Source organism: Carlito syrichta, unplaced genomic scaffold (assembly GCF_000164805.1).
Source record: "Carlito syrichta isolate Samal-C Ts95f unplaced genomic scaffold, Tarsius_syrichta-2.0.1 Scaffold308114, whole genome shotgun sequence".
NCBI lineage: Eukaryota > Metazoa > Chordata > Mammalia > Primates > Tarsiidae > Carlito > Carlito syrichta.
Window position 1 is genome coordinate 281,456 of NW_007252210.1, and position 23,703 is coordinate 305,158.

The 23,703-nt window shown below is 41.7% G+C and overlaps 1 protein-coding gene across 1 annotated transcript in view; it reads left to right on the forward strand.

Moving 5' to 3' along the window:
• CCDC170 (coiled-coil domain containing 170) overlaps window positions 1–23,703 on the forward strand; it is a 70,319-nt gene that overhangs the window by 5,043 nt on the left and 41,573 nt on the right. Inside the window, exons 3-5 of the mRNA XM_008064962.2 lie at window positions 4,103–4,247; window positions 8,227–8,418; window positions 22,439–22,756. Coding sequence (XP_008063153.2) covers window positions 4,103–4,247; window positions 8,227–8,418; window positions 22,439–22,756 — 655 coding nt within the window. The remainder of the gene's footprint in view (window positions 1–4,102; window positions 4,248–8,226; window positions 8,419–22,438; window positions 22,757–23,703) is intronic.

Here is a 23,703-nt window from a genome sequence, read left to right on the forward strand (position 1 = left end):
AAGGGAGGAGGGGGAGAGGGAGAAAATCTCTATTATGTCTCTTCTTATAGGGGCACTAATTCCATTCATGGGGCCTACACTCTTATGATATAATTACCTCTCAAAGGTCCTGCTTCCAAATACCTTCATTCTGAGGATCAAGACTTCAACATATGAATTCTAAGGGGATACAGACATTCAGTCCATATAGTGGTTTTCCTGCCTCTGATTGTGACCCTGAAATGATTCTGTTAAAACACAAATTAGATCATGTCAATTAATGCCTTAGGGTCCCCCAGGGACTTATCTTCTCACTTAGGGTAAAGACAGTGTTTTCTATGACCTAAAAGGCTCTTCCTGACCTGTTTTGCTGCACTTTTCTCCCTTATTCACTGGCTTCTTTGGTATCCCTTGAACCTCACATCACTTTGGGAAGCTGAGGTAGGAGAATTGCTTGAGCCCAGAAGTTTGAGACCAGCCTGGAGAACATAGTGAGACCACCTCTCTATAGAACAATATCCCCAAAATTTAGCTGGACATGATGGTGCACACCCATAGTCCCAGCTATTTGAGAGGCTGAGGTGGAAGAATCACCTGAGCTTAGGAGGTCAAGGCTGCAGTGAGCCGTGATCATGCTGCTGCACTCCAGCCTGGGTAACAGAGTGAGACTCTGATTCCAAAAAAAAAAAAAAGAAAAAAATGAAACAGCAGTGAATATCTATGTGCCTTCATATTTTCATACGTTTATGTGATTATGTTCTTAGGGTAGATTCCTGGAACTTTGTCGGGTCAAGGGAAAAACAAATAGAAGTGGAGGTAGTTTAGAGACCTCTGGGATGGAGAAGTAAGATTGAAATCTTGGGATTAATGGAGGAGATTGTATATGTAAATTAGGCAGCATCATGGCATCAATCGTGCATTTCACAAGTCCCAAAGATTAAACAGACATTACCTCTCATAAGCTGAAAATAAGGGGCTCAAAGATACAGTGATGTTAGTCTTTTATTGTTATACATTTTTCTAAATATTAATAGAAATATGACATGCTTTTCCATATCTGCAATTACTCGCTTTGTTAATCTTTGAATAAAGTGAAAGAATTTACAGTAAGCACTCAACATGGTAAAAAGGGAAAGCAATAATCATGTTTATTATCTAGGGTATTGAAAAGATGAAAATGATTCTAATTTGCCTTTAAAGTGTATCTATTTTTGATGATCTCTTAGTCTCTAACATTTAAAGCATTAGAAATAGATCATACTATTTCAATAAACCTATCTGAGATTTGAAATACCATATTAACAACAGACCACAAATCTCATTTTTTTCTTAAAATTAAATTTAGCCAGTTGTGGTGGCTCACATCTGTAGTCCTAGCTACTCAGGAGCCTGGGGTGGGCAGATTGCTTGAACTCAGGAAGTTTGAGGCTGCAGTGAGCTATGATTGCACTACTGCCCTCCAACCTGGGTGACAGAGTGACACCCTGTGTCTCCAAATCAAAAACCTCCATTTTTCTATGACTAGCCAATTCCAATGCCCTTCCAATACTATTTCTCCCCTTTTATTTTTAGCTGACGCATAATAATTATACATTTTTATGGGATACAAAGTGATAGTCCAATTGCATGTATACGATGTGTAATGATCAAATCAGGGCATTTAGCAGATTTCTCACCTGAACATTTATCATTTCTGTGTGTTGTGAACATTCAAAATCCTCTCTTCTAACTATTTGAAAATATGCACTAAGTTGTTGTGAATCACACTCACTTTACTGTGCTATAAAACACTAGAACTTATTCCTCCTGTTGGTTATATCAGCTATCCAACCTTTTCCTAACCCTCATCCACCCTATTTTTTTTTTGGAGTTGGAGTCTCACTCTGTCAGCCAGGCTGGAGTGCAGTGGCTAGGGATGCCACAGCCTCGACCTGTAGAGCTCAGGTGATCCTTCTGCCTCAGCCTTCCAAGCAGCTGGGACTAAAGGCATGCGCCACGACGCGTGGCTAATTTTCTGATTTATTGTAGAGATGAGGTCTTGCCAAGTTGCTCAGTGTAGTCTTGAACCCCTGGTCTCAGGCAATCCTCTCACCTCCGTCTCCCAAATGCTGGGATTTCAGGCATGAGCTGCTGTGCCCGGCTTTTTCCAGCCTCTAATAACCACAATTTTACTCTCCACTTCTATGAACTTTTATTTGTAATAGCTCCTACAGATGAGTGAGAATATTTGGCATTTATCTTCCGAGTGCCTGACTTAATTTATTTAACATATGTCTTCCAGATTCATCCATCTCGCCTTGAATGTCAGGATTTCATTCTTTTTTTGACAGAATAACATTCCATTGTGTAATACACCACATTGTCTATCTATGCATCCACCGATGGACGCTTAGTTTGATTCCATATCTTTGCTATTGTGAGTAGAGATGCAATAAATACAGAGCTGCAGACATATTTGATTTACTGATTTTCTTTCCTATTTTATTTTATTATATTTTTTGAGTTGGAGTTTCACTCTGTCGCCCAGGCTGGTGCAGTGACACAGTCATGACCACTGCAGCCTCGACCTGCTGGACTCAGGCGCTCCTGCCACTTCAGCCTTCTAAGTAGCTGGAACTACAGATGTGCACCACCATGCCCAGCTAATTTTTTTAAAATTATTATTTATTGTAGAGATGAGGTCTTGCCAAGTTGCCTAGGCTGTTCTCAAATCCTTGGGTTCAGGTAATCCTCTTGTCTCGGCCACCCAAAGTGCTGGGATTACAGGCATGAGTCACTGCACCTGGCATCCGTTCTTCCAATACTCTTTAAAGACTCTTTAAAGATATGTGAAAATTGATAATGATCTCTGATGCATTTATTGTTATAGTCATGCTTGGCCATGAGCCAGGATGCTCATAGATCACTGTACTGTATAACGTTTGAAAATAAGATAAAGCGCCGGGCTCAGTGGCTCAGCCTGGAATTCTGCGCCTTTGGGAGGCTGAGGTGAGTGGATTGCCTGAGCCCGCGGGTTAGAGACCCGCCTGGGCAGGCGAGACCTCATCTCTACAATAAATCAAAAAATTCGCCGGGCGTGGTAAAGTGCACCTGTTGTTCCAGCTACTTGAAAGGCTGAGGCAGAAGGATCGCCAGAGCCTAGCAGGTCGAGGCTGCGGTGGCCGGGAGCAGCCACTGCACTCCAGTCTGGGCGACAGTGAGACTCCAACTAAAAAAAAAAAAAAAAAGAAAATAAGATAAAGCTTGGTCCTCCAGAACAGGGGTCCCCAATCCCTGGGCCACAGACTGGTACGGTGGCCTATTTGGAATGGGACTGCACAGCAGGAGGTGAGTGGTGGGTGAGCCAGCAAAGCTTCATCTGAATTTCCAGCCATTCCCCATTGCTCAAATTACTGCTTAAGCTCCATTTCCTGTCACGTTAGTGGTGACATTAGATTCTCATAGGTGCGTGAACCTATTGTGGACTGCACATGCGAGGGATCTAGGTTGCATACTCCTTATGAGAATATAAAGCCTGATGATCTGAGGTGAAACTGAGATTGTGATGCTCTATATTTCATTGCATATTACAATATAATAATAATAGAAATATAGCGTACAATAAATGTAATGCTCTTGAATCATTCTGAAAGCATCCCTCCCCTCCCCCTGCACCATCCGCGGAAAAATTGTCTTCCATGAAACCGGTCCCTGATGCCAAAAAGGTTGGGGACTACTGTTCTAGAACCAATGTGGCAGCACTCTCCTTCTTCAGGAGGCCCCAGTGGAGACGAATGCCTATGTGGACTGTGACCACACATGTGACAAAGGGTCCATGTGTGATCTGGAAGCCTCCATTTGCTTCCAGGATTTAGGACAGGAGAATCCGTCTCCCCTCAGGGTAGCAGGGCAATGATCCTGTGAGGCTCTACATTCCTTTTTGTAGGTTCCTCAAGATCGCTTCCTCCTTGCTCTTTCCCTTACAGGGCTTGCATGCCCATGGCTGGCTCTGTGTCTGGGAAACGGTGCTGCGTTGAAAACGTCAATGAGTGATTTCCCTCTGAGAACTTTAGTTCTGACTAGGCTTGATGAATCTTATCTTCCATGGTGTTAAAGCTTGACTTATTTGTTTTTTGCCTGGTAGAAAGTGTTCAAAAGAAAATGAGGAAAATAAGAAACAAGTCTCAAAGAATTCCAGAAAACATGAGGAATTTCTAAATCAACTTCGTGACTGTCTGGATCCAGATGAGAAGACCAAAAAGGCATCAGATGAAGATTTAATTTTAAAGGTGTTTGTATGCAGATTTAACAGTCTATACATAGAGTGATTATTCTGACATGTTATATGAAAGGAAGTGCTGCTTGAGGCTGGGAGTGGCAGGAGAATGGGACAGTAACCGAAGTGTTACATTAGTTAACTGGGTGACTTGGGGTATTACAGCACCATCTCTCTGAGCCTCAGTTTTGAAATCCTTTCTAGCACTACTGGGAATTAACTATCCTTCAAAAGGACTTAATTGTGTGGCTATAATATGTTTAGGTTGTCACATACAGTTAATTGTTCATTTTAGGGATATATTTTTGGGAGTTTTTTTCCTTTTTGTTATAGACAGAAACACATACAGACACAAAACCAGCTGTGTGTCACTTTGGGAATACTTATTGCATGTAAGGTTAAGATTAGCTCTAAAGTACTTTTAAAATTTTACATTTAACACCAAATAATAAAAATCTTACTTTAATGGTAGAGTGCCAATGAGATGGAAATTAATGATATTAACTGAATAATTCAGGTAATGAACTGCTCAATTCAATTAATGAATTCGATTATTTACTTGGCCCATAGGGATTCATTTGGGTACCTGAAAGTGTCTGAGTGCTTATGGTGTCTTTGCTTATTTACATACCTTCCCTATTCTTTCTTCCTGGCAGATTTCCATGCAGCCATTCTTAACCCTTAACCCATTTAGAAAAAAAAAAAGTGCAGCTCACTGCTATGTTCTTTTTTTTAGAAAGTAGGATTTATTGAGAGGACAGAAAAGCTCCCACAGTGTTGCCCTGTCATGTTTATTTAATTTTACATAAACATGCTCTTTGAGACTGAAGCAAATCTGACTGGTTTTCAAGGTGAAAATAAAATATAACAAATATTCCTGGAGTTTTTTTTTCTAAACAGAACTTGCCTCTAATCCTAAAGAGAATTACCAGAGAGAGAGAGAGAGAGAGAGAGAGAATTACTAACTCTCTTTTAAAAAATGCTGTAGTCCCAGCTATCACCAGAGTATCCTCGAGTTAAACAGGGAAAGTATTAAAAGCCACCTCTCAGGCGTCTATTAGTGAACATGCCAAGTGTCCTCTCTGGAAGCTGCAAGACAATTTCATGTTTCTTTGGGACGTATTCCACCTCACTGCTGAGTTTTGGTAGTTCAGGCCTGGGGGCTCCCTGATATCCTTATGGATGCTGAATGCCTCCTCCTCCCCATTGTGACTACCTGTGACCTGGAGCTCAGCTGCAACCACCGCAGCCTCAACCTGCTGGGCTCAGGCGATCCTTCCACCTCAGCCTTCCAGGTAGCTAGAACTACAGGGGCATACCACCACAACCAGATAGTTTTTTGAAGTCTCGCCAAGTTGCCCAGGCTGGTCTCGAACCCCTGGGCTCAGACAATCCTCTCGCCTCCAAAGTGCTGGGATTACAGTCTTCGAAAGTGCTGGGATTACAGGTGTGAGCTACCACACTTGGCAGGGATTATCTTTCAAGCCAAGTGGTGGGAAAAGAAAGGGAAATTTTTCCCTTCTTTCACAACAGCCTTTCTTCCATCAGACACAGTCTCCAGGCGCTCATCTGGGTGTTTCCATGGTATGACTCGTGTCCTTTTAGGGTCTGTATTTCTAATGCTTTGATCTCTGGAGCCCTGTTGACTCAGAAGGGACTACCCTGTCTAGCAGAGCTTTCAGACACAAACTGACCAGTCCAGGGCCCACTCCTCAACCAGTAACTGGCCCTTACACTCCCAGGCCCTGATCACCCCAGGGCCAGAGACCAGACAGCTCCAGACAGCCCCAAAGCCGCTGAAATCATCCAGACTAGCTATCTTAAGCCTGTGTACTCTGCCTTGCTTACTTCTTCTCGTGGAAGCAACGTTTCCTCGCCCATGTTTCCCCCCCAGGCCTTCTGCCTCCTGATTGGCCCTGGTGCTTCCCTATGGGCCTGCATAGTATGACGAGTCCTCTCCTCTTGCGAATGATAAACAAGTGACCTTTTCTTTTGTTCCCTTTTAATTTTTTTTTTATTTTAAAGGTGTGGGGGACAATTCAGGGATAGATATACAAATGTTCATTATGCAGCTACCCTTGTTGATGAGGTGTGTCCCCCCTCCCCCGGCAGATTCCCACTACTGCCATTCCCACCTCCCCTCCCTCCCCCGGCAGTTTCCAGCTACTGCCAATCCTTTTCCTGTAGTATTACAATAATTGTCCAATGTCTGCTTATAAGTGAGAACATGTGATACTCAGTTCTTTGTTTCTTGATAGATCACTCAGTATTATAGCCTCTAAGTCCATCCAGGTTGCTGTGAAGTCCAGGATGGCAGTTGCCTCCTGATGTGTTGGCCTCAGCATACCTGAATTATAAGGGAACCTGAGTTTTACAACAGATAGCGGAGTTCTGAGGTTTTAGCACCCCAACCACCTGAGCAGGTGTCTGGCTTTAAACAAAACAATCTTTGGCCAAGATCAGGAAGTCTGCTGTCTTGATCTTGATCTTTTTCCTCCAAGAACAAAATCACCCTGGTTTCAAAGCCTATTCCTTGCGCTGTCACATGTCCTCTGAACACGTGCACACATACTCCCAAGGAACCGCATGAGAGAGGAGGCATTCCAGATCATTTGTTTGCTATTCATTTATCCATTGCACAAATATTTAGTGAGTGCTTACTGTCTGCTAGACACTATTCTGGGTGCTGGAGAGACAGCAGGGAAAGAGACCAGCTAAGTCCATGCTCTCCTAGAGCTGTCATGATCCAAGGGGTGAAGATGGTGAAGAAATACGAAAATACATATCTGATATTATACCACACGGTAACGGGGGCAATGAAACCAATCAGGATGTGGCGGGTAGAGGGTGAAGCAGGTTAGAGGCAAGAATTAGACAGGCTGGTTGAGGGACCCCTGAGGTGGGAGTTCTGAAAGATGTTGGTGATGCAAATGCGAGGAAAAGGGTTGAAGAGAGCGGGAGCAGCACTGAGTTTGGAGCAAGCTGCCATGTTTGCAGAGATGTAAAAGATACATCACTTCCACAGATAGTCATAACACAAATGCTGTCCTTGGCCTGTGGGGTTTCAAGTCTTCTTTTTTTTTTTTGTCAGGGTTTCACTGTCACCCAGATTGGAGTGCAGTGACACCATCATGATTCACTGCAGCCTCGATATCTTGTGTTCAGGTGATTCTTCTGCTTCAGTCTCCTGAATAGCTGGGACTACAGGCGTGTGCCACCATGGCTGGCTGATTTTTTAATTTTTTGTAGAGATGAGATCTTGGTATGTTGCCCAGGTTAGTCAAGTCTTATAGGCATCCTCATGGCTCTATAGAGTGAGCTCATCTGTATAACTAGTTCTCTGAGGTCAAGAAGCTTGGCTGCTTTTATTTTTTTCCTCACAAACCTTATAAATGCTCTCAGTTAACAATTTCAGTGTACAGCATTGAGAACAAAAGCCCTGTTAATTCCAGCCTCCAATGACAGTTACTGTTTGAACACGCTATTCAAAATTTTTCTATGCTTATATTAATTAGAAGGATATCTTAAAACAACAAAAACATTGACAACAACAACAAAACATAGTCTTGTCTTCTCTGTATTTCCCCCAGTGCCGGGTAGTGTCCTCACTGCAGTAGGCCCGAGTGGACATGGGCTGAACTCCCTGGCTTCATTGCCAGCTGTAACCTCTGTCAAGCTGCACCACACCTGGAGTTTTCAGCCGTTTCAGAGACTTGCTGATGCGTGCTCTGTCAGGAAACTTTGGCTTACCTCTCCTCTTTGCCTTGTGGTTGCCTTTTGAATGATTTTAATTTGGCCACTGACTCTGCACCTACCCACAGAGTGTAGAGGCCGCCTTTGAAAATGTGATCTTTTGGGTCCATGAAGGGATAGTGTTTTCGCTTTTTTTTCCATATGATAATGCAGTCACGGGGGTCTAGGTTGGAGTTGCTTAGATAAAGTGTAGGAAAGCGTTCATTTTTATAGGTCAGCTGTAATTGCTTTCTCTTCAGCTTAGAGAGCTGTGCAAGGAAAACACATTTGTGAAAGGACAAATTGCTGCTCTTGAAGAGACTGTAAATGTCCATGAGATGGAAGCAAAAGCTAGCAGAGAGACGATCATGAGGCTGGCTTCAGAATCAGAAGTCGATAGAGAGCAGAAGCGCGCTGCCTCCTGTGTGGAGGAGAGAGACAAGACCAACCAGGTACAGTGTATGAAGTGTGTGTGTGCATCTGAAATAAAGCAGAAATAAAGGAACAGATGTCAGGTGAAGGCACTGGAATGACTGGCCACAATCTTCAAAGGCTGCTCTCAGCAGGAGGGTAAGAGGGTTGGGGGCAACGTGGGTAAGGCGACCTGAACACAGGCCATGATATATACAATATATATTATATCTGTTATATATATATATATATATATATATATATATATACATATATACACACACACACATACACATACATACACACACAGAGGGTGCCAAAAAATTGTATACCTTTTAAGAAAGGAAAAAAGCTGTATTAAATATACAGATAAAACAAAAGATGAATACAAGTCGTGTTTGACTTCTGCAATTGTAAGAGGTGCTTGGAGTGGTTACCATCAGCGTCTAGACACTTCTGATTACAGTGAACATCTCTTAAAATGTGTCTACATTTTTGGCATCTCTGGTCTATATATATTGCCAATCAGGAAAAAAGTATATATATATACTTTTCCTCATTGGAAAAAAATATAAAATACTTAAAATACTTAAAAGTAAAGAATTTGTGGAGAAGATGTCTTGCTTTAGCTAAGTTATAAGAATTTTTTACAATTTAAATTTAACATGTTTTGAACAAATAGGTAATATATTTACAAGATACAAAATTCTAAATATAGGAAAGAGTATCTGGTGAGAGCCTTCCCTGCCTTCTACCCAGCCACCCAGTTCTCCTCAGAGGTGACCCCTCTTTTAGCAATCATATTCCCTTCTGGAAATAGTCTATCCACCTATAGGTATACATACATATTCTTTTTATTTATTAATTTTTAACACTCTGCATACTGTATTTTTCTTTTTACTTTTAACACAAATGGCAATATATGACACACTATTATCAATAAGGCTTCTATGAATATTGTATTTCATTCATCATGGGGGCAAATATATCAGTAAGACAAAATTTGAGAAGCCGACTTGCTGGATCAAAGGACATGAATATTGTAGTTTTGAGAGATATTACCAAGGGGAAGTGACTCTTAATTCTAAACTTTTATTTACACAATCAATTGGCTGATCTTTTCAAATGAGCTGGAAACTGCTTAAGCATGAAAAGTGATACTGTGTGTATTTTAACACTATAATCCTCTAATTGAATTTTTCAAATTTTGTGATAAAGAATTTTATTATGGAATGAATAGTAATCTATTACCAGCTGGGCACGGTGGCTCATGCCTGTAATCCCAGCACTTTGGGAGGCAGAGGCGAGAGGATTGCCTGAGCCCAAGGGTTTGAAACCAGTATGGGCAACTTGGTGAGACCTTGTCTCTACAATAAGTCAAAAATTAGGCAAGTGTGGCAGTGGAAGGACTGCCTGAACCCAGCAAGTCAAGGCTGCGGAGACCATGGACATGCCACTGCATTCCAGCCTGGCCTTAGAGTGAAACTCCAACTCAAAAAAATAATAACCCGCCCCAAACCCTAAACCAAACCTATTGCCAAAAGCAAAAATGAATGAGTGTCATCAATTAACCAAAGTACATAGGAGAAAAGAGTATGGCAATGGCAAAGGAGATGAAGTTTAAGATCGGATAAGGACTGGTGTTTATAGACAGAGGCTCCCTGGGGGTGAAGGCCTGTGGTATCCTGCAGGCTGAGTAGGGGGTTGTGGAGCTCGTGGGGTGCAGGAGAAGGAGCCACTTTTGGGTGTTCCCTGTCTACAGTGACATCACTGCCAAATGGAGATGAGGTGGGAAGTTAGAGTGTAAAAGTGAAGTCCAGTCATGATAATAATTTCTACTTTCAGCCAATTTCCTGCATCAAAAAACTCTTCTCACCACTGACTTTATTCTCCCAACACATTAGCTTTGTGGAAAGTTCACACTTTGTTATTGTTGTCAGTGCCTTTGTCTTAGTCAGCTTGGGCTACCATGACAAAATACCACAGACTGAGTGGCTTAAATAAAAGAAACATTTCTTACAGTCCTTGAGGTTGGGAAGTCCAAGACCAGGGTGCATGGTCAGGTTCTGGTGAAGGCTCTCTTCCTGGCTTGTAGATGGCTGCCTTCTTGCAGGGTCCTCACATGACAGAAAACAAGCGAACTAAGCTCTTGGGTGTTGTTTTTTATAAGGGCACTAATCCCATCATGAGGGCCCCACCCTCAGGATCTCATCTAACCTAATTACCTCCCGAAGACTCCACCTCTAAATACCATCACACTGGGGGTTGGGACTTTAAAGTATGAATTTTGGGGGGAACAAGCCATAGCAACTTTCAATTATTTTTCTCCAACTTCCTACTTTGAAAATTTTCAAATACATAGAAAGTGTGAAGGAATATGACAAAGGCCACTCATCCATTATCCATCCAGATCCAACATTTGGTAGTATTTTCTTTTATTTGCTTTATACACACACACAAGCACACACACACACACACAAACACACACACACACACACACAAACACACACACACACACACATAAATAAACATATATTTGCAGTACCACTTTAAAATAGGTTACAGACTTCATATGTATTATCTCTAACTGATTCAGCATATTTAGCTTAAGAACAAGAATACTGTATAACCACATTACTGTTATTGCATCTAAAAGGTAACTATAATGATATAACATCACCTGTGGTGTTTCTCAAACCCTCAGATTTTTTGATACTCCTTCTTTTGAAAGATGGAGTTTAATTCCTTACCCTAGAGTATGGTTTGGACTTAGTGACTTACTTCTAGTGAATAAAATATATCAGAAAGAATGGGGTATTACTTTAGAGATTGGGGTATAAAATGACTGTGGCCTCTGTCTTTTTTTTTTTTATTTTGAATCGGTTCTCACTTTGTCTCCCAGACTGGAGTCCAGTGGCATGATCACAGCTCATCACAGTCTTGACCTCCTGGACTCTGGTGAACTTTCCACTTCAGGCTCCCAAGTAGCTGGGACTACAGGTGTGAGCCACCATGCCTGGTTAATTCTTTGATTTCTTTTTTTAGAGATGAGGTCTTGCTATGTTGCTCAGGCTGGTCTTGAACTCCTGGGCTCAAACAATCCTCCTGCCTTGACCTCCCAAAGTGTTAGGATTAGAGGCATGAGCCACCACGCCTGACCAAGACCGTATAGCCTCTGTCTTAGAAGTTCTCTCTTGCTCTTTCTAGAGTCACTTGCTCTGAGAGAAGCCAGTTGCCATCGTGTGAGGTAGCTCTGGGGAGAAGGAGGGCAGTGATCACGTGGTGAAGACACTCAGGCAGCTTATTGTGAGGTTCATGTGCAAGGACCTGAGGCTTATCAGTAAGCTCGTGAATGAGCTTGATAGGGAATCCTTCTCCAGTGGAACCTGGGGATGTCTGTAGCCTGGTCAACAACTTGATTTAGGAGAGACCCTGGGCCGGAACCACCCAGCAAAGTCATGCTTAGGTTCCTGATGCAAAGAAACTGTAAGAGTGTTTGTTGTTTCAAGCCTCTAAGTTTGGGACAATATGTTACACATCAGTAGATAACTACTAATAATGTAATATCAATCTACATTCTGGCCAGGCACAGTGGCTCACGCCTGTAATCCTAGCACTTTGGGAGGCCGAGGTGGGAGGATTGTTTGAGCCCAGGAGTTGGAGACCCGCCTAGGCAACATAGTGAGACATCAAAAATGAACTGGGCTTGGTGGTGCACACCTGTAGTCACAGTCACTCGTGAGGCTGAGGTGGAAGGATTGCCTGAGTCCAAGATTTTGAGGCTGTAGTGAGCTGTGATCATGCCACTGCACTCCAGTTTGGGACCACTTACTGCTAGAATGCTTTTTATAGATATTTTCTTCTCTAGATTGGGATTCAATCCAGGCAAATTCACTGCAGTTGTTTGTTGATTTTAGTTAGAAATTTTTTTTAAAAAACAGCATTAACATTTTGGGGAGTCCAGAATGGTCTGATTGTTTCTTCACAGTGTTGTTTAACTTGTGTCTCTTTACTTGATATCCTGTAAACTTAAAAGTTGCATTCAGAGTCTGGATTGGATTCAGGTTAAAACTTTTGGCAAGAATATTTCAAAGGTAAAGTTGTATATTTCATACTGCGTTCTAATAGAAGGCAAATAATGTTAGACTGTTCTACTGCTGTTGACATGAAGTTTGACTATTGGTCTCTTTAGTATAAAGTTGCATTTTTTCCCCTTCTGAAATGCAGTAAGATTCTGTGGGGTGATAATTGTTATTCTTTACCTAGTGATATTAGAATCCATCAATTCTTACCTGGATTAACTATTACATTGGGGTGGCAGAGTGGTAATATTCTAACTTTATAATTCCTCCCATTTATTCGCTGGTATATTTCTGTAAAGAAAATATTTTCTTTTCAGTTCTATGGACACATTGGTTTTATTTATGTACTGTGTGATAATCAATTATTCTTTTTCAGTACTCCAAATCCTCCAAACTTGTCCAGCAAAAACTTCTTCAAGATGGCCCCATGACCTTGTAACACAACTCTTTTAGCCTTTTGATATTTTCTTGCTTTCTGGCAGAAGATATTCCAGGCACAATTGCGATTTTCAAGCCACAGAATGAAAAACAGCAAGTTCCTTAAGGGCCTTTGTGTCCTTTTACTGGAGAATGGTGCTTAGAAACCAAACTATACTTTAGGAATGCTCATATATTGAATTCTTACCATGAGTACATTGTGTTAGGTATGTAGAGAGGTTGTGAACTTTGCTCAAGATCATACAGGTATTAAATGGCAAAGTTGGGATTTGAACCTAGGTCATTACATTAATAGTAATGTAATGTAATAGAAATAGCAATGTAATTAATTTTCTCTTTCCACATATATTCATAGCTACATCCTGTGTACAGGTCTGATGCCAAAAATTATTTATTAATCAGTGGAACAACCACCATAAGTATCTATGCAAATTTCCTCAATGAGTAATTTTTAATTCAGTAATAATCAGTTATTAAATTCTCAAACCTTGACTATAACAAATAATTTAATATTTATTTATAAAAATGCATTCCTGGAGATTAGTAGTAGGAAATGAATAAGAAAAAGTGTTGTAATAGCATATTAAAAAAAAATAACTTATTCCTTTTTTTTATATAAGTGTCTTCACTTTAAATGACTGATGCAATGTTCTTTAGACTTTGGAAACACATTCATTTTGGAATGAGGTTCCTGCCAAAATAATAAAAATTATATAAAAACATACGGGCAATAAAAACCTTGAGGTCTTTAATAAAGTGCTCATTCAAGGATTATGACTCTGAAGATTTACTACTGAAAAACACTGTCAAGTGGCTTCACTGACACATTAATGACCTCAGGAAGAGTCTTCATAATGCTTTCGAAAGCTCTGTTTTTGAGGGAGGAAACTTACTGAGAGAAGTCCAGAATGACTTCAGAAGTAAAGGCATCTATGAAGCCGGGGTGCAGTTTCTCCATCACTCAGTTTTTCTGATTTGCTTAGATTCGACTTTACAAAAATTTCATGAATAAGAATCCAGGTAATTTATTGCATATATTGTAAATATATTATCTGAGAATACTTAGTAGTTCATACTGAAGTATGTTTTACAAACTATCAAAGATTTTTCTCTTGATTACCTTGAAAGAATCCACTGTTAAAGAAAGTCGTCACTCTGCCTACACAAACCACATACACATTTTTTTTTTTTTTTTGAGTTGGAGTCTCACTCTGTCGCCCAGACTGGAGTGCAGTGGCCTCTCCCAGCCACCGCAGCCTCCACCTGCTGGGCTCTGGCGATCCTTCCGCCTCAGCCTTCCGAGTAGCTGGAACTACAGGCGCGCGCTGCCACGCCTGGCTGATTTTTGATTTATTGTAGAGATGAAGTCTCGCCAAGTTGCCCAGGCGGGTCTCGAACCCTCTGGCTCAGGCAATCCACTCACCTCAGCCTCCCAAAGGCGCAGGATTACAGGCTGAGCCACCGAGCCCGGCTCACACACACATTTTCTAATAGAAGTTAAAATCAGTGGAATCAGAAATTAAACTTACATATGGCGTTTATTTATTTATTTATTTGGAGTCGAGGGCTTCCCCTGCCACCCATACTGGAGTGCAGTGGCTTGATTATGGCTCACTGCAGCCTCGACTTCCTGGGCTCGGGCGATCCTTCAGACTCAGCCTCCCGAGTAACTGGGACTACAAATGTGTGCCACCACCCCTGGCTAGTTTTTATTTTTAATTTTTTTGTAGAGACAAGGTCTTCCTATATTACCCAGGCTGGTGTTGAACTCCTGGACTCAAGTGATCCTCCCACTTTGGCCTCTCAAAGTGCAGGGATTATGAGTGTGAACCACTGCACCCGCCCTACATATTGTATTTCAAACAGCCTCTTTCCTTGCACACTGTTCACATGTAAATGGGTGGTGGCAACCTAGGGAGGAGGTTGGGTTGCTGTCAGTGGCTTGCATTTTGGCCCAGGAGTGGCAGCCAGCAGTGGTGGTGGCAGCGAGTTCGGGAGTCTGGCCTCTGGGCGCCTGAAAACATGCAACAGTGGCGGGGTGGGGTCACTGCCAGTGGCTTGCCCTTCAGCCCTGAAGCTGCAGGAGGCTCATGTCCATGGGGCTCCAGGTGTGGGAGCCGTTAGAGTTCTTATGCCCTGAGGCAGGATGATATCTGGTGGGGGTTGGGGTCCCCAAATGGCGCTGTGCTGTAGCTGCTTAGGAATTGGGAAATGTGGGACTCAGTGAGAGCTCCCTCTCTGGAGTAAGGCTGTCATGTGGTCCCCAGGCAGCTCCTTATGCTGATCTCCGACCCCACAAAGGTCTGGGAGTTCTCATGTGACTCGGATTCAGGGGCCCATGATAGGGTTGTAGGGGGAGGTGGGGGATGGGAGGGGTCCTTTCCCTGCATGGGGAACCTCTTGGGGCTCCCAGTTGATCCTGGCCAAGCAGGCTGTCTCTCTTCCCTCTCCTTCCTTGCCTTGGGTGTTTGCTGTAGTATTCTGTTGAATTTTAGTGTTCGCTCTTTGATGATTATTCCAGTATGATGTCCTTCCTACTATCTTGCTTCTTTGTGGAGGAGGCAGGGTCAGATGCCGCCAGTCAGCCATCTTGAAGCCCATCCCCTTGAGCACAGCTAATGCCTTCTACTGTTTAGCCCCCAGTTTCTGCTCCCCAGTTTTTATCATATTATTATATTTATATTGTCAAGGTATACGTTTTGCTCTGTAACTGCAATTAAGTGTTGGATGGTTTGTCTTTAGGCCCATTAAAAAATTTTTATAATCAGTTAAAACAGTACTTAAAATAACATGTTTATATAAATATTTTTACTATGGGTCTAATCTTAGCATGTGATGCCGAACCCATTCCATTTTGCCAGTGTCCCTCTTAAAATTTCCAGATGGGAACTGTCGATGGTCGTCCAGGCACAGTCTGACCAGTTCGGGGCAGGATGTTTGCAGGACTGTAGTGAAGCCCAGGGACACAGTGGTCTCTTGGGCAGCTAAATGAGTGGTTAACTAACACTGATTTTGCTAATAATGAAAATTTCAAACTTAAGTTGAATTCTCGTTTTCTGAGGTTGATGATGCCATTGGGACAGGTCAGATTCGGGAAAGGTCTTTTAAGTAAAATGTTTCTCTGAAGGTCCACTCAATTAGCTCATGGACCTGAGCAGAACAAACCTAATCCAACGGTCCCCAGCCTTTTTGGCAACGGGGACTGGGAGGGAGGTGCAGGGGGAGGGGGGATCCTCAGGCATTCGATTTTCATAAGGAGCAGGCAACCTAAATCCCTCGTGCAGTTCACAATAGGGTTCGAGCTCTTATGAGAATGTAATGCCACCACTGATCTGACTGCAGCCGGTGCTCTGCTCCCCTCCTGCGGTGTGCTCAGTTCCTAATAGGCCAGGGACAGGACCGGTATCCCTTGGCCATATGGGGGTTGGGGACCCCAGTTTTACACGACAGCCTCTCAATCATTGAAGACATCTGCAGGATAAATGCTGTGGATCTTTCAACATCATTTCCTCTCAGAATGTGGTTTCAAGACGTTCACCATTCTCCTTCCTAAGGGCAAATGTACCCTAGTATGACTTTTTTCACACTGTCTGTGGGGAAGGACATTTTTTTTCTTTATTTCCAGTCCATTGCTGACTAATACTTCTATGAAATACAATAAAAATGAATTAATAGAAAAATTTATTTAAAAAGATAAATGAAGCACAAGTCCAGATTTTAAGTATTGGAAACCAGACATAGAACCAGATTTTGATAATTATAATCAGAATAAACATAATAAAAAGAATAGAATGACATAAACTGTACATGTTCAAGACCAGACTAGGCCACATAGAGAGGCCTTGTCTCTACAAAAAAAACTGAAAAATAAGCTGGGTGTGGTGGCATGCACTTGTCCCAGCTACTCTAGAGGCTGAGGCAGAAGGATCGTTTGAGCCCAGGAGATTGAGGCTGTGGTAGCCATGATCATGCCCTCCAGCCTGGGCGACAAAGTGAGACCCTGACTCAAAAAAAGAAAAAAAGTTTAGTTGTGACAATGAGCTAGCTTCTTGCTGGTTAACTTGGGTAATCTTGGCTGGATTGATGATGATGATGATGCTTTCAGGGATATTGTTTAATAAACTGTTTTTAGGTTTTGCTCTTAAGACTCTTACAGTAGAAAACCAGTCTTACAGAGGTTTGTTGAGAATAAGAGATTTTAGAGCAATTTCAGCTAGCTCAATATATTCAATATATTCATTTGTACCTTATATCCAAAATGAAACAAATGTTGTGTTTTCTTTTTTTATGTTGTGTTTTCAAAATCCACCTTCACTCCTCCACCTGTAGACAGTTCCATTAATTGATTCTGTAAAGTTATGCTTAAGTTTTGACTACCTTTTGATGAAAGAAATGAGTTCTAGATTTCATATACTTTTAATTTTTAGATTATAGTTGGCAAACTAACCTTAAAATATCACATTTTAAACACGTTCCTATGGTACACAACAGATATACAACTCACATGGCCTGCCACTTGCTACGTGAGCTTAACACAGCCATAGGGGTATGGGTGTTTCATATTAGTTTAAGCAGTCATATATAAATGAATATTCATGTAGCACCTAATCTTTTGCTATATTATAATTGAATAACTACATATTCCTCATATTCCTTATTTAGTAATCTGTCCTACAGATATATGTTTAGGGGCAGAATTACAGGACCAAAAGATACATGTATGTGAAGTTTTGTTAGGTGTTTATACCAATAATTTATACCAAAATTGTACCTATTCACACTACCCCTCGCAATATATGAGAGACATGTTTGGGGGACATTTCTGAGTTTATTTGTTAATCATAACTGCAGTAAGTAGGATTAACTGGCTGATTTTTTATTTTATAAAATTGATCTAGGATTGGAGGAATTAGGCTCAAGCCAAAAGTTCTCCATGCTGATGATAATTAGTCATTGTATTTTTGAGAGGCAATTTGATCTCATGTGCTTCCAAACCAATATAATATTTAGTGGCATTATAACAGGAATCAATTGTTTTAAAAACACAAAACTTTGGATGGTTTCATTACTTCATGCAGACTCGTGTATTTAAATGGGAAGCTAAATTGAATGCCAAAATCCTGTTATTTATAAACATCTTTGTTAAAAGTAATTGTGAAGGGGTCATTATTTATTTGTCATATTAGACCAAAACTAAAGATTCATTAATTATGAAAACAAATTTTTTTTTTGTTTTTTTTGAGTTGTAGTCTCACTCTGTTGCCCAGACTGGAGTGCAGTGGCCGCTCCCGGCCACCGCAGCCTCGACCTGCTGGGCTCTGGCGATCCTTCCGCCTCAGTCTTCCAAGTAGCTGGAATTACAGGCATGCGCTACCATGCCTGGCTGATTTTTTGATTTACTGTAGAGATGAGGTCTCACTGCCCAGGCGGGTCTCGAACCTACAGGCTCAGGCAATCCACTCACCTCACCTCCCAAAGGCGCAGGATTACAGGCTGAGCCACCGAGCCTGGCTGTGGAAACAATTTTTTAAGTGATCCCCATCACTGTCTACATTGGGTCATTTATGAATGTGATTTCCTCTGTGAAGGTCAGCCCTGCCTTTGCTCGGAGGAAGTGATTTGTTTCTCATTCTGTGAGTCAGTGTGGTCTGACAGCAGGCTCCTGGCCCTGGCCCACAGGACCAATGTCACATTACTTTCTGCTCTGTACTTCAGTGTATCCTTGAAGTAGCCACGTAACAGTGGTGTCTTCCCCCCACAGCCACACAGGTAATTGCATCTGTAGTTTGTGGATGTCTATTTTCAGCAGATCAGCCCGGTGCTCCTGAATCCTGAAGCATTTAATCAGAGTACTAGGGGAGTGGCTGTTCTCAATACTCTGTCTCCTGAGACCTGCATTTTTTATTAGAAACTGCTTACAGTTCACTGGACTTCTGTCCAGAGAAGAGAAACCCAACCCACTGACAGACATTACTGTATTCTATGAACACAAACCAATTTTGTGATTTTTTAATAGACCTAAATGTTGTGCTTTGGGTTTGTTAAAAAGGATTGATTGTTTTGGCCCTTCTCTTTAAGTCAGTGAAATCACTGAGTTGGCCAGGCTGGAGTTGCCCAGGCTGAAGTGTAGTGGCACAGATCACAACTCACTATTGCCTTGACCACCAGGGCACAGAAAATTCTGCCTCAGCCTCCTGCCTGTCTCATTTATGATTTTTTTTTGGTAGAGATGAAGTCTTGCTATGTTGCCCAAGCTGGTCTTGAACTCCTGAAATCAAGTGATCCTCCTTCCTTGATCTCCCAAAGTGCTGGGATTACAGGCATGAGCCACTGTGCCCTGCCTGAAATATTTTAATTGTGTTTATTGGATTTCTGGTGCTAGCTGCCAGTTGATTAGTCTACTGTAAATGGACAGTAAGTCTATGGTATGCAAGCATTTGATATGTTTTTTGTGTATTCTGAAGGCCTTTTGTCAGTAACTGGTTAAAAACATTCCTCTATTGACCATGAAAACTTTCCTAGGGCTTTTCTTTCAATATAAAAGTGAATTTGTAACATCCTTAATGGTTTTACAACTCTACAGTGATTAAGGATTCATTTTCATCCCTGCATCTTTAAATTCAGGGCCTCTAGCTGGGCTCGGTGGCTCAGCCTGTGATCTTAGCACTTTGGGAGGCCGAGACAAGTGGATTGCCTGAGCCCACGGGTTTGGGATCAACACGGGCAACTTGGCGAGACCTCATCTGTACAGTAAAAAAAAAAAAAAAAAAAAAAAAAAACCGGGAGTGGTAGCACACACCTGTAGTTCCAGCTACTTGAAAGGCTGAGGCGGAAGGATTGCTGGAGCCCAACAGGTCGAAGCTGGGGTGGCCATGAGTGTGCCACTGCACTTCAGCCTGGGTGACAGAGTGAGACTCCAACTCAAAAAAAAAAAAAAAAATTTAGGACCTCAATTTTCTGACTACGCATTCAATTTCTGTATCACACATTTGACTGGGGCCCCCTCCATAGCCCCAAGTTCTGCATCCATGGGGTCAACGAATGGTGGATAAAAAATATTCGGAGAAAGAATGCAAAAGAACAATATAGCAATAAAAAATAATGCCAATAAAAATACAGTATAACTATTATTTACCAAGCATTTACATGGTCTTTTGTATTATAAGTAATCTAGAGATGACTTAAAATATACAGGAGAATGTGTGTAGGTTGTGTACAAATACTCCACCATTGTACTCCTCAGATTGTGGTATCCTCTGGGGTTCTGAAACCAATCCCCCAAGGATACCGAGGGACAAATGTAGTATCTAAAATATGGGTCCAATTTGTTATCACCACACTGATCCTGGCTACTTGAACTGAGCCAGTGAGAAGCTATTGTATTGCCCTCTGAAGAGAAATCTGTAAACTGTTAAAATATTGAACTTGTGATAAACTGTCCTTGCCTCTACGTTAAGAGCCATAATTTAATTAGCAGCAGTGGGGCTTCTCTACAGAGACACTAGTTTAGAAAGGAAAAGGGGATATGGGCATAAGGATGGAAACAGACACTGGGGACTCCTGAAGCGGGGAGGAAGTGGGGAGGGCAAGGGCTGAAAAGCCACCCATTGGGTACCATGCTCACCACCTGGGTGACGGCCTCAGTAGAAGCTCAGACCTCACCACCATGCAATATACCCATGTAACCAACCTGTATATGCCCCCCTGAATCTAAAATAAAATTAAAAAGGAAAAGAAATGAAAAGGGGAAACCAAGACCTTGAAAAGCAAGGCATTTTGCAAAATAGGCCATAATTAAATTATTACATCCCTGAAAAGGACAGGTTTCTCTAATGCTCTAACCATTCTGTGACTATTTTTTTTTTTCTCAAATTTATGCCTGAGAAGTCCTTGATTTCAAAAAGTCACCCTAATAAAAACTGATGTTGGCTGGGTGCGGTGGTTCATGCCTATAATCCCAGCACTTTGGGAGGCCGAGGTGAGAGGTTTGCCTGAGCCCACGGGTTCGAGACCAGCTTGGACAACTTGGTGAGACCTCATCTCTACAGTAAATAAAAAAATTAGCTGGGTGTGGTGGCACGTGCCTGTCGTTCCAGCTACTTGGAAGGCTGAGGTGGCAGGATTGCCTGAGCCCAGCAGGTCAAGGTTGTGGTGTCTGGTAGCATGCCACTGCACTCCAGCCTTGGCAACGGAGTGAGACTCCGACTCAAAAAAAACCCAAACCAAAAGCAAACCCCAAACTAATGTTATGCTTTATATAAAAAATAGGAACTAGTGTTTCGAGCTCTCCTTTTTCCTGTCTCCAAGGTGTCGATAAAAATAAATTCCTTGTAAAGTCCTGCTCTAATGGAAAAGGAATGATTGCATTTTAACTAGTATACTGAAGTGTTTTCAGTCCATTTGAATGTAGAATCTGTTATTCAAAGATATTGGGTTCCTTTTTAGTGCTTTTTGTCCCAACATACTATTTTTAATAAAAAACAATTTGCCAGTTTACTAGACAGCAATACTGCAGCAGTGCAGGTTAACCAATCACTTGGTCTTTCAAAATGTGAATTCATGTATTTTGAAACCTGATGTTAACAAATCCTTTTTTTAAAGTTAATTTTAAAGATGTCATGTGTACTAGTGTGTGTGGTAGGTACATTTAAAGTCCAGAATTATTCTATACAGTACATCCATATAACCAGAAACCATTTGTATTCCCAAAACTATTGAAATAAAAATAAACTTAATTTTGAAAATACCACTTTGGTGCTTCTTGGGACCATTCTGGATTATGGTAAATAGGAGTAGGTGCACAGGGGCCATCTCTTATGGCCTTATTATTTTTATGAACCTAATCATACATATTCTATTCTGTAAGATTCTTCTCAACACAATACTTTCCCTCTTTGCTTAATTCTACCACACACCATGGCTAGTTATTTTGATCTCCTTTCTTAGGTTTTGTCTGTGTTAGTTTTGTCTTTATGAGACAAGGGGATACTCAATGAATATGAATATTGGAAGTCAATGACTCTTGGAATAAAAATCTGGTTTTCCTTTATGCAATGATGTTTTTATGAGATTACTACTCTATTATTTAAAATGGTATTACAGGGACATCTTTATTCAAATACTTTTTAGTGCCTAGCTAGAACTCTGAGAGTTTACTGTTTATTAAAAATAGATGCCCATGTATACCACACTTGAGAACAGATAGTTCTAGAAATATATTCTATACAAGGATTAAATCTACTAGTATGTTAACCAATGATTTGTTTTTGTTAATACTCTTCAGCAGTCCACACCGAAAAGGCTTCTGTGTCAATGCTTCCTTTTTTTCTAACCCAGATTTTATAACCCTTCTCAAGTTTTTAAGACACTTATATTTTTCTCACATATCCTTTATGATTTAATTACTTCGTGAAGAGATTGCAGGGAGCTAAAAACAGCATGAACAGTTAACCCAACTCCTTGTAGTCATTGAAGTGCTGTAGCATTGCAGGTGTACCTCGTCGACTACTAACGTTCTTGTCACTTTCTGTGACCATTTCAGGACTTGCTCAGTGCTTTAGAAGCAAAAGCAGCTCTCGAAAGGGAAGTTAAGGTCTTCCGAGAAAGGCTGCTTGCTGGCCAGCGGGTCTGGGAGGCCTCGAAGCAGGAGCTGAGCCTACTGAAGCAAAGCTCTTGTGAGCTGGAGAAGAGTCTGAAGGCCAGTCTGGATACAGCCACGGCCTCGCAAAGTCAGCACTCCTCATTCAGGGAGAAAATTGCAGCCCTCCTTAGCAGCGGATCAAGCTTGACTGAGTCCACCGAGGATGCCATTTTGGAGAAGATTCGAGAAATGGGCAACCAGGAAGAAAGCAGGAACGGGGTGAGTGGGTGATGGCTGCTTACCAGCTTCTAAAGAACAGTGAACTCATTCATGAGGCATGCTCCGTAAGTGACATCTCTGACTTAGTTAAAAGCATCGTCTCAAAGGTGGTTGTGTTGCTTTCAATTTTAATAATACTTAGAAAGGGCCAGGAGTCCTTCAAGTGACATCTCCAATGTGAGTCCGACCCAGCATTGAATCCTGTCTCTACAGCACATTCACTTACTGGCTGTGTGAGCATGGGCAGGTTCCTAGGATTACGGCCTCTGAGGTTTCTGTTTTCTCACCTGCCAGAAGGGGTGAATACAGAATCCACAACCCCTTGTCTGTAACCCTTGGGGCCCAATGTGGTTCTGAATTCAGAACTTCCAGCATTTTTGAATTCAGAATTTACCTTTGGAAAGGTAAGACGGAATGCAACCTTACACAGCCCTCTGCAGTGGGGTCTGGGACGGTGTCCCCATCAGCGACGTTCCCAGTTCTGCAGCAATGCCTGTGAGCAACTCCAAGTGGGGAAATGAAGACTACTGGGTCAGGGTTTGCTGCCCAGCTGGGTCAGGTCTGGTCAAGTTTTGTCAGTAAATGAGTTACGAAAAAAAACTGGATTTTGGAATTGTTGCTAAAGGTTTCTAGACTTGTAACATATCTTTCTCATAAGGTTATTGTTTATTGTAAACATTAAATGAAAAAAATATTATAAAGACCTTAACACCCTGGCAAATCACAACTATAAATGTGAACTGTTTTAGCTGTTGTCTCTCCTCCTTTCTCTTCTCCTCCCTCCTTCTATCCTCTTTTTTTATTTGAGACAGGGTCTTGCTTGGTTAACCCAGACTGGAGTACAGTAGTGCTATCACACTCCCTGGGTTCAAGCAATCCTCCCACCTCAGCCTCCCGAGTACCTGGGACTATAGGTGTGCACCAAGACACCTGGCTAATTTTTTTTT